General features: G+C 49.9%; 2 protein-coding genes across 2 annotated transcripts; both read right to left on the bottom strand.

Annotated features, from left to right (window-relative positions):
* Window positions 1–788: 788 nt before the first annotated feature.
* On the bottom strand, window positions 789–2,331 carry K444DRAFT_615607 (glutathione s-transferase-related protein-like protein). The gene is made up of 4 exons (XM_024880767.1): window positions 2,172–2,331; window positions 2,081–2,126; window positions 1,550–2,027; window positions 789–1,463 (listed from the first exon to the last, which is right to left on the bottom strand). The coding sequence occupies exons 1-4, from the start codon at window positions 2,228–2,230 to the stop codon at window positions 1,030–1,032; spliced, it is 1,017 nt and encodes a 338-aa protein (XP_024734039.1). The 5' UTR covers window positions 2,231–2,331; the 3' UTR covers window positions 789–1,029.
* Window positions 2,332–4,984: 2,653 nt separating this feature from the next.
* On the bottom strand, window positions 4,985–6,288 carry K444DRAFT_47724 (uncharacterized protein). The gene is made up of 4 exons (XM_024872948.1): window positions 5,778–6,288; window positions 5,609–5,639; window positions 5,102–5,551; window positions 4,985–5,018 (listed from the first exon to the last, which is right to left on the bottom strand). Exons 1-3 carry the CDS (start codon window positions 6,068–6,070, stop codon window positions 5,264–5,266), a joined length of 612 nt encoding a protein of 203 aa, XP_024734038.1. The 5' UTR covers window positions 6,071–6,288; the 3' UTR covers window positions 4,985–5,018; window positions 5,102–5,263.
* Window positions 6,289–10,659: the final 4,371 nt, after the last annotated feature.

The following is a 10,659-nucleotide window of genomic DNA, read 5'->3' as shown; positions in this document are numbered from 1 at the left end:
GACCTGAGGGCTTGACTTCCGCTAATGCTAATTGATTAAATCCCGGGCAATGCTCCGAATCCTCGTTGATTAAATTCCGACTGGGTCGGCATTTTACTTCCGCGGCGAATAGTCGGTTAGAAGCGCCTTTTAGATAAGATGTGGCAGATTTCCTCTCTTTGGATATATTTCATCTAGGGTTTACGACTCTAGGCCGTGAACAGCTGATTTGAGTCCAAAACACGGCGAGGTAGTAACGTAACATAGAACAAGAAAGGAATACGAGACCATTTTCTTTCCTCCTATTTTTAGCCCAGTCCAGGCTCGCTTCGCCCCTAACCCCCCTCCCCCTCCGAGGATATAGTATTGAACATTCAACAGCAGAATATAGAAGTTGTCGTTTTACACAGAAATTGGAGACAGAGAAAAGAATTGAGGAAGTCGGATTGCGGTTTAAACTTTTGCATTCGTCGATCGGCCTTATTTCCTTACTCGCGGCTTCACTCAGTTAGACATGTTGCCCTGCAAACGATATTTAATGACCTACAAAATGAATAGGATAAAAACTTAAAGAATACAACAAGCAAACTACGCTCTAGAGGCTTAGTATCTAAATGGACCTTAGAATTTTTGAGCTGTAGGCTTTTTGAGCTGGTCGTTGCTGTGCAACCTGCCGCACTCGTGGGTGTTCGCTGGATTGCCACGGAAACCTCACCGACTCCAGTGCTCCTCATTTTTGAGAATTCCCAAGGACTAGAATATGGGAGTGTACATTCAACTTTATATTCCATAAGTTAGCTCAAGATACTGTCAGGCCTCGGCTGTGTATTTCTCTGGTAAGCTTCACTGTCATAAGGCTGAGCTATCTTACACACCGAGCTAGGTCTTAAATATGAACGAATACTTTCTTGGTCATTGTTCCAAGTATCTATGTATTACAACAACTCCCAGATACTATTCAATGCACCCCAGGCCGTTCACCCAGCACTTTCAACATCCCTTGAATCGTCGATCTATACACAATCATAACCTCAAACCCAGCTGGCTCCCTCACAACTTCTCCACCTCCTTCACGCTTCTCACCCGAAACCCATGCCTCGGCGCATGAATCCTCACCTCTCCTCCCTCCTCCGTCCGTCCCTCAACCACCACCTCCCTCGTGCTTAACCCTACCAGTCTGCCTCTATCCTTCCTACTGAACCCCGAATCAATCGGCCAAACCTCAACCATCTCCCCCTTCCTCAACCCACTCGGATTGTCGCCATCGACACTCGCCTCCTCCTCTGCCCACTCGCCGTTCCCAACAGCCTGCACAGCTTCAGCTCCCGAGATCTTTTGCGCCGGCCCATTCTTCTTCATCGCAGCGAGCACCACGGCGTCGAAACGTTCGATCCATGCGAAGGTCTTCGGGAATTGCTGAGAAGAAATGTAGGCCGGCGGCAGCGCACCCTTCAATCCCTTCAACCAGCTAAAAAGCCAGGCCGCTACAACCGTGTCATTAGACCTCCCTTTCTTCACTCAACCCCCAAAATCCTCCCCAACACAAAAACAAAAACAATAAAAAGCATACCTTCAATATCAGCCAACATTGGCCCTTCCCTACCTCCTAACACCCACTCCCTCCCATCCGCCAAAACCGTCCCCTCAAAAAACTCAAAAGCCGCATGAATCTCGACCAACGCCTCGGGCCTCGCTCTCTCGATATTCTCCTTACTCCAGCTCCTCCCCGTATAGTCTTCTCTATCCTTCGTAAACTTCGGGTCCTTCAACAGCGGCATGTCTGACGGGATGAGTGCAGCGGCTCTATTAAACATCCCGGCATCGATGGCCCAGTGTTCGAGGAGTTTGGTGAGAGTTGCTTGGTCGGGGGATGGGGAGGGAGAGGTGAGAGCGGGGTGGGCAGAGGAAGGGGGAAAGAGGGTCTCGAGTTTGGAGAGGATGAGGCGTGTGTCGAGGTAGATGTCTCGACCTATCGAGAGGAGTGGGATTCGGCGGTATGCGGTGCCGAGGGAGGAAATGTCTGGGCGGGGCATGGTTGCTGGTTGCATCTATGAATTTGTTGTCAGTGAGGGGATGTGAAGGGGAGAAGGAGGGGACAGACGCATTGTTTAAATGGTATTCGGCGGAGGTTGAGGTACCATGTTATTCTATTATTGTTAGCAGAAATTCAATGGGAGACGGAGGAAGCGTACCGTCGGGCATAGGGAGAGAAGCTGTAATGGTAGAGGATTATTTCTCTGCTTTGATCCATTGTGTTTACTGCTTTGATGCTGGAGTACAAACGCAGTTGATTGAAGCAGATTGGAACACCGTGAAAACTTAAAGAATTAGGTTATAGCATAGCAGAGCATAGCTACTTTGAAGACGTCGGATGTGATTCAAGCTCAAGTGGGGTCACCGAAGCTCCATCAACCTCGGCAAGCTACACCCTGCCAATCTCTCCTTTCCCCACACAGCCATAATTGGACTCCTGCTGCACACCCATCACCATAAACCATCACACTATATTTCAATATGCACAAGTTCATCCCAATCCTACTGCATTCTACACGCATTGACTTTTCCCAAACCAGATCCCCGTCAAATGCCATAACTTCCCCGTTATCACTACAACTCCACTATTCGTTTCGAAATCTGTTATCTTAACAGGCTTCACAGGCGTTTCATGTGGTTCCATGCTCGTCGTCGAATCGGGAGTCTTTCCCAGGTTCCCGGAACGTTTGATCTTATGCATAATCTTACCCTTCCATGTTTCTAAGAATAACTCTTCTGCAGGGTCGTTCAATGGGGATACTGAGACTTTGACATGGCCGATGTCTTCATTATTGAAATTGGAATTGATACTTTTATTCTATGATTAAGAGAGAGAGATGAACATCGTGCCTCCGGCAGACGGAAAGGGTTCTCGGAGGTGGAATCTGTCGCTTCGAATTTCCTTTCCTGAGCTGTCGCAGTAGGTCCATCATATGTTGCTCTGTATGCAAGCTGCAAGCACTTCCGATATCACATTCCGTATGCTGCGGGGGTCTCAAGGGAAGTCCTCCAACACTTCTCGAGTCGGTCGGGATCTAAAAGAAGGAGGAGGAGAGGGACAAAGTCACTTGCACACCAGAAGACTGGTTCAGGTTCCCAGTCAGGTGTTCGCCAATCAAGCGACAGCTGCATACTCACACCACCGTGCCTGACTCTCCTTTTCTCACACCAGCGGCTGAAGTAGACAAACTGAATCAAACCACATAAAAATTGGTGATATTGTCACGTAAAAGCAAGATATGGGTCTGGTAATGTCTCTGAACTTCCCCTAACTGCCTTCAAAAGTACGTTGAGTTGAGAAACCTAACATTGCAATTGAAACACTTTTCCAACTTCCTACTGGTGTCCTATTTTACATCGCCCCTCTCCCAATCTGTCTTCTCTCCCTATTATCCCCGCCATTCACCTTCCGCGGCCCATTATTCTCTATCCTAATCCTCTCTCCCTTATTCATCGCGCAATTCTACCCCTTTACCTCAGACTCGGGATTTCGCTTCGGGCTCCTGCTACAATGGTACATCTACTTCGGAACCGTAGCCAAAATCCTCTTTTGCATTCCAGAACGCAGTTTCTGAGGCTTGGGGTATGAAAGGGGAGAAGGCGTCGCGATGAAAGAATGGGGATGGGAGAAGTTCAAATGGAGTGTAGCGTTGATGTGCTCGATGCGTGTGGAACTTCCAAGTCAAGGGTCTCCCATCTCTGGGGGAGGAAAATGACATGAGGGCGTGATTTCTGAGGCAGTTAAAGAGGTGTATTTGGTTGTTCTTGGCTACTGATTTGAGGTCGTTGGTTCTGAGGCAAGTGCACCCGATGTTGAGATGAGCGCGAGAGATTTGAGTTGGTGACAAAGTTGCTGATACTTCTTGGGATGGGAATTCAAAGTTACTGCTCAACGAGTATGCTATATCAGTGGTTTGCAATCTTCGGAGTTCTGTTTGGAGTGGGTGAGCAAAAGGTGAGCATGAACGCCATCTCATTAACACTCTTTGATAATCAACAGGTTCAACAACTCTGAAGGAAACTGAGCCCAGCTACTAATTTTCTATAGGAAGGGCCACCCATATTCCGAGACCTAAAGAAGGTCACAACCCTCCGCTACTTCTGGGGCTTTAACTGGCATCAAGGTCTCCGCATGGTACACTCCCCTTCCGCCCTTTCGCGACCCCAACACTAACCAAACAGGTCTTTACGACCTTCACTCACGGCCTCCAAAACACCCTCCACATCCCACGCCACAAATCCTCTCCTCTTTAACAACCATCCTCGGCACTTTCACCCTCTCAGGCTTCTACCACGACGACGGCTCGTACAGTACAGCCTCGCGTACCCCACCCCTAACTCTCTCCACGCTACAACCTTCGATCGTTTCTAGCGCTTCTTTATTTTCTTCGAGCTTCAAGCTCGAGGAATCGTTCTCGAAGACGTGGGACTGAAAGCAATCAGACGATAGCGTAGAGCGAGAAAACAGGAGAAAGAGGACGACGGGGGTTGGGAACATGTTTTTGGGTATTTATGGGTTGTGAAATGGCTGTTCGGGACGGGGAGTGTGCTGCTTGATGCGTATTTGAAGAGCGAGATGGGAATGATTGGCATGCAGTCCAGCTTTCTTGAACAAGTGATGAAAGCAGTGATCACTCGGTGTGGTAAACACTAAGGTTGTTTTAGTACGAGACCCATGATTCTGGTAAGTAGTTGAAGAGCATTATTGGGTTCGATTGAGGATAAGCCATATGTGAGAGTGGTGATTTTGAAGGAGAAGTTCTCTTGTAAAATATTGACATTTACATTGCTTGCTATGCATGCTACAGTAGCTAGCCAAACACCACGCAACCCATGCCCGCCAATAAAACAGATCATTAAAGAGTCATCTCCACGAGAAAAAAAAATGCAGAAAGCAGACCCAAAAAACCAAAAAGATCAAAAAAACACCTTATTTTAAACTCCCAAACCCAATGCACGCGTGAGCGGCTGGCATCCGTGTATTGTCTCCAGCCAAGGGAACCATTCTATCCGATCCTGAGCGAAGCTCCCAAGATCTCAGTGAAGAGAAAGAAAGCTGAATTCCGTCGATGAGCCAGCCATCACGTGCCTTTCTGGTCGTCGCCGGAGTTATATCTTTCCTCCTCCACATCTACTATACACCCGTTCCCCTTTCCCCATATCCTTTCTCTCAGCCAGGGCCTCGCCTCGCCCGCTTTATCTCCGTATCGAGCAAGCAGTGCTCCAGCTCTCGCTAGGAAAGTTGACGGGACTAGGTGGCGGCGGCGCAGGAGGAGCATAGTCGTTCTCGTCCATCCTTGAGATGAAGTTGTATGGAGCCTTTGCTTTCGAGTTCAGTGTGTTGGTGAGGAAGAGCGAGACATCTTGACCCAGGGAGGTGTTTGTGAGGAGGGGCGAGCGACGGCGAGGGACGGGGAGGGCGATGGGTGTTGGTGTTTGGGAAGGCATCTTTGTGTTTGTGAAGGATTGTGAGGCGATGTGAGATTCTAGGACTTGCAGACAGTCCTCGCGGTATTGGCGAGAGATTTAGTGAAGCAGGCTGAGATTCGGGTCAGTCGGACATTCAGTACACATATGCAAAAAGCGGTGGACTCACCAGCAGCGGTTTCCGACAGTGATACAAGCCTCTTAAGATGGTGGTGTGTAAGTTGATGACAGCAGAGGACACGTTATTTGAGCAAAAACTAAGTTCGAGTAAACCAACATGGAAGAAGTAAAAAAAGACAAACGGGCAGGCACGGCGATATTTATCAAATCCCACAGACCGTAAGCCCTTGTCATTCATCCCACATCCCCGTTCGATCCTCCATTTAAAAAAATAAAGTCCAGCCCTGCCCTCCCCCCAGTCTCGCGACTGCAATAGGATAGCCTCTTTGCTTTTGGTAAGACAAGGACGCAGCGCACCCGAGAATCCGCCTCCAGCACGACCCCCCTGCACTGGCTCGTTGATACAGTACAAGAACATTCTTGGAAGAACCCAGCCCATGCCATAACCATGCCTTACCTTGGCATTCCATGCACACTGCAATCTCGCTCCGACAGGGCTCACCTCCCCCATGAACCCGATTCCCCCGGACTGCGCATCCCCTGTCCATCACTCCAGAAGCAGACCTGTCACCAGCAGCCAAACGCCAGCTCATTCCGAAAGTTGCTGGCTGGTGAGGAGAGGCTTGCATGTCCAGACTCCTCCAGCTTCCAGCTTCCGAGCAGGCCAGGACTCCATTCCACTCCACTCCTCACAATATTTTTGTGGGGTAAGGGAGAGATACTGTATGTTCAGAGCCTGCAGGGTGGCTTTCACTGGCAGGCTGGCAGCCGGATTCCACTATCCGCTCCCCAGACTCACTAGTGGGCAATAGAATGCCACATCACCCTCACACTCCCAACGCTTCACTGCAATTCGACACAAAGCCTCCAATCCCATCACCAAATTGAGGCGGTGAGAATGGAAAGCGAAGTTAGCTTTTCCCTTACATCGGTCTGCCTGATGGTGCCTAGGCAACAGCTAAAAGTGCAGTGCTCCAGTTCCGGTGCAGCAAATGGAAAAAAGGAGGCAGTTTACGTGCGTTGCTGCGTCTTGACTCATGGGGAAGGTCTTTGAGGCCTGTCTCTCGTCTGGATGCCAGGAGTGGGACTGTGGGACGGAGTGTTTCCAGTTCGGCAGCGCAGCTGGAAATGGATATTGTGCTGGGCCACGTTGCCGCCGGGTGTTTCCAGAGCTTCCACGAGTGTCTCAGTCCCGGCAAGGGCATGGGGCATGGGGAGGTGAACGGGGGGGAGTGGGGGACATGAGTGAGGCTTACAGGCGTCTGCGTGGGGGAGTACAGAGCGTGGAGGTCATAGCCAAGAGCTGTCATCTTTCAAATCAATCTTCCCCATCTACTCCGTAGACTATCGTTTGCCCCCATCTAACCCCCTTGCCTCCTTTCTTTAGACCAGAGTCAAACGGGAGGGTGAGAGTATCTGTACTTTTCCTCGCGTCTCGTCCTACCAGACAAAATTGTTGCGAGAGGCCCGCACACGAGCTCGGGGGCTCAAAGAGAGGCTGTGTTTCGTTTGCATTGCTAGGAGGACCCGAGCAAACGTAAGGGCGTCTCAGACATCCGATCCCAATGCAACCACAGTGAGAAACCTGGGCCTCCGGGGAAAGACAAGCGGGCCCATCCGTCCGCGATCCCACCGCCCGCGGGAATTGCACACGAACACGCCAGGTGCCTCCCAGCCTGCAAGAGGCACTTGCAATGTTGGATCCGCAGCTCTCGAGCCTGTCTTCATGCTTTGTCTCCTTTGATCTGGCTGAGTAAGTGCCTGCACCGCTCGCTGACTTCGAATGCTAATTGCTGATTCGGAGCCCCGAACCGAAGTCCTTTGCCTCCTCACTGCGTGTAGGTTCTGTCCGAGAGCTCGACTCCGATTTGGCCAGCAGTTGCGAATGAATTGACAGCGGTAGGGTACAGTACGTTTTGATTCAGTGCCTAAAATACTTCTCACGAACACGAAGAAACAGCTCCGTGAGATCAGCCATACCCGCCTCTTTGCATCTCTTCAATTTACCCCCTTTTATCCGACGGCTGTTGCTGCAACTTGCAAGCTCACCACGAGGGCAGATATACTCCGAGATTTCGGAATAGAATGATTTCATGAATTTATCATATTTCATCCCAGCCCCATCTGAGATCATCCATGATCATCTCGTGCACATTTATCCTTCCTGCCATGCATGCGTCCAGACCCGGAACCCATGACACGACCCATGCATTACCCCGGATTTTCCCCAGATCAACCTCGGCGCCTTCCAAATATTTTTAAATATCCATCAAATAGCCTCATCTCGATGTCACATATTCTGTCCCAGTTCCGTGCCAGTTCATAAGGCTGAATACCATCGTCATCCACTTAGTACAATAAAGCACCATAGTGGACCACACCTGCTAAAAAGCCGTCTACCTGAACCTACCACTACTTCACACTCTCCCTTCCGTGCAGACTTCCAGAACCTCCAAGCCCCCACCTTCGCAAGGTTTCCGCGGAGCATATGCTACCTTAAACAGAGTAGTTCGTCTGGAGCTTGAGGACGGTCTCTCCTTTCCCTCACCAGCTGTTCGACGCGTGGCATTCCAGGTCCAGCTCTCCCCTCCATCTCCAAAGTCGCGTGGCGGACGGTGGAACGTTAGGCCTCGAGATGCCGCGCTGCCTCGGTTTTGACTCCTTTCGGCAACGTGAGTGAGGTCAAGTGTTTGTTTGGTTGCACTGGATGGGCAGCTATGCTTAATCTTGCAGGTGTGAGGGATGCTGGATGCTGGATGTGGGAGGGCTTTGGTACTCGGTGAGCAGAGGCGAGGCTTTGGAGGGGGTGAGTCAGGTAGCCTTGTGCAGATGAGTTGTCGGGATCTTTCTGGGCAGCCTTGTGAACTTGCAAGAGCTGTCGAGGCTGGAGATCCGCACTGCAATTTTAGCGTCGTCAAGGAGGATCTCTTCCATTCTCCTGATTGAACGCCTTAGCCATGCCAGTAACCCGCCATCTCAAAAAATCCGAATCAAATCAAACATTACAACTCACAAATGCTACAAACACTCATCCCCATAAAGCTCAACCTTGAATTTATATCACAAGTCATCAGTCACTAAAACAAAGTCACGAAGTCAAACGCAATATGATTGAAATGTATGTCCATTATTGCTACGTATCGACTACTGTAGTCTACGGACAAATCAGCCTCTTCTCAGAAGCTTTCCGCAATACAATCAGAACACCTGCATATCCATGCGGTATGCGGCAAGCAAGCTAAACGCCTCTCTTCCGTGCTTTCAATACCATGCGGTAAATGCAACGATCAAGTCCACCCCCTTAACGCCATGCAATGCTGAAGTTTGTTTGTCTATATGCCATATCTCGATTCAAGATCTCAATCTCATAATACTGAGTGAGATGATGTCCGCGGCGAAGAAGTGAGAGAAAGCCTCATGCTCATAACTCTCTGTAGTCACTTGGGCGAACTCTCTTCTGGCGTCCCTGGTGACGATGGGGATTCACAGGCTTGCGAAAGTACGCATTATCCTCTTCATTCGGCAACGGCTCCGCGAACACTGTCTTCTGCTGATTTGGGAACGCTCCAATTGCTCCATTCGCATTGCCACCATTCTGTGCTCCACCGCCATTCAGAATCCCATTCCCAGCCCCCATATTTCCGTTCATCATTCCAATATTGTTCATCCCGCCAAACCCGCCAGCGCCAGGATTGTACATGTTAGGGAAGCCATTGAAACCATTCATTCCATTCATTCCCATCATAGGGTTCATGGGCATCATCGGCATGGCGTTTGGCATCATAGGGAAACCATTCATCATGTTGTTCGGCATGGCAGGGAAACCATTACCGCCGTAGAAATTGTTCGGCATGTTCATGTTGAAGGACATATTTGGGAAACCGGCCATACCATTCATCATTTGCTGTTGTTGGAGAACGGCTTGCTTCTGGGCTTCTTGTTGCTGCATTGCCTTGGGTCCCTTGGGGATCTTGGGATTCTCGAGGAGTTCGTCGGCCGGACGTTTCTTGGAGACAGGTTCGTTCTTCACAGGTGACTTTTCAGTAATAGGAGTCGAGGTTGAGACTGGTGGTGACTTGGCCTGTGATTTAGTATCGGCAGGTGACTTTGGAGTCGGCGATTTCGATTTGGCCTTTTGGACCTCAGTCGGAGTTGATTCTGGTTTTACGCTTGGACTTCGCGATCGCTCCTTTTCTCTTTCCTTCTTCGCGGCAGCATTCTTCTCTTCCAGGTATGCCTTTATCTTCGCAGATGTCTCATCGTCAGGCTTAAGATCATCAATCAACACTCCTTCAGTCTGACAGCCAGGACATGTGAAGTCGCTCTCGATGAGCGCGTTAGTAATGCAATCATTGCAGTACGTCTTCTCACAACAGGGCGTCTTCATTGGGTCTATGAATACTCTCTTGTCGATCGAACACTCCAGCCCCCTATCCTGCAACTCCTTATCTCCAAGCGCAGCAGCCTTTTGTGCAGCAACAGAAGACTTCGTCTTTTCTTGAAATTTGTCCCAGGACGCCTTATCTGGCTCTGCAATCACGAACTGACCCTCTGCATTAAGCATGATACCAGAAGGTGGTTTTGCATCATCCGATGCATCGCCAGTAAGAGCCGGTTTCTCCACAGTCTTCAGAAACGATCTTGGAATACCGGTCGTACGCTTGATACGAGGCTTGTTCTCATAGTTGGGATCATCGTTCGTAGGACACTCCTTGATCCAATGTCCCTTCTCTCCACACCGATAACAAATATAGCCTGGGGGAGGGGGGTTATCTGAATTCGCGCCTGGCTTCTTGCCCATGAAGTGGACTTTTGTTTGTCTAGTTAGGTTAGTATGAATTGATACAGGACCATAGATCGCGACTTACTTGGCCGCCTCTGCTTGTTGTGCACTCCACTGCTCGCTTTGAGCTTGGAACATGGCCGCCATTCGTTCCTCTTCCGTCATGGAGCTGTTCATCTGTGTAGGACCATTGGTGCTCGCGGCTGGCTTCGCCTTGCTCGCCTGCTCCTTTCGTGACGAGTTCTTTGCATTGACTGGCATTTTACCTGTCACATATCTGTTGGCTTTGCCGGCGCCCTTCTTGATGGCGGGCAGTC

This window comes from Hyaloscypha bicolor (assembly GCF_002865645.1).
Source record: "Hyaloscypha bicolor E unplaced genomic scaffold K444scaffold_117, whole genome shotgun sequence".
In the NCBI taxonomy this organism is placed as follows: domain Eukaryota; kingdom Fungi; phylum Ascomycota; class Leotiomycetes; order Helotiales; family Hyaloscyphaceae; genus Hyaloscypha; species Hyaloscypha bicolor.
The sequence above is the reverse complement of the archived record's forward strand: the minus strand, read 5'-3'. Positions and strand labels throughout refer to the sequence as shown.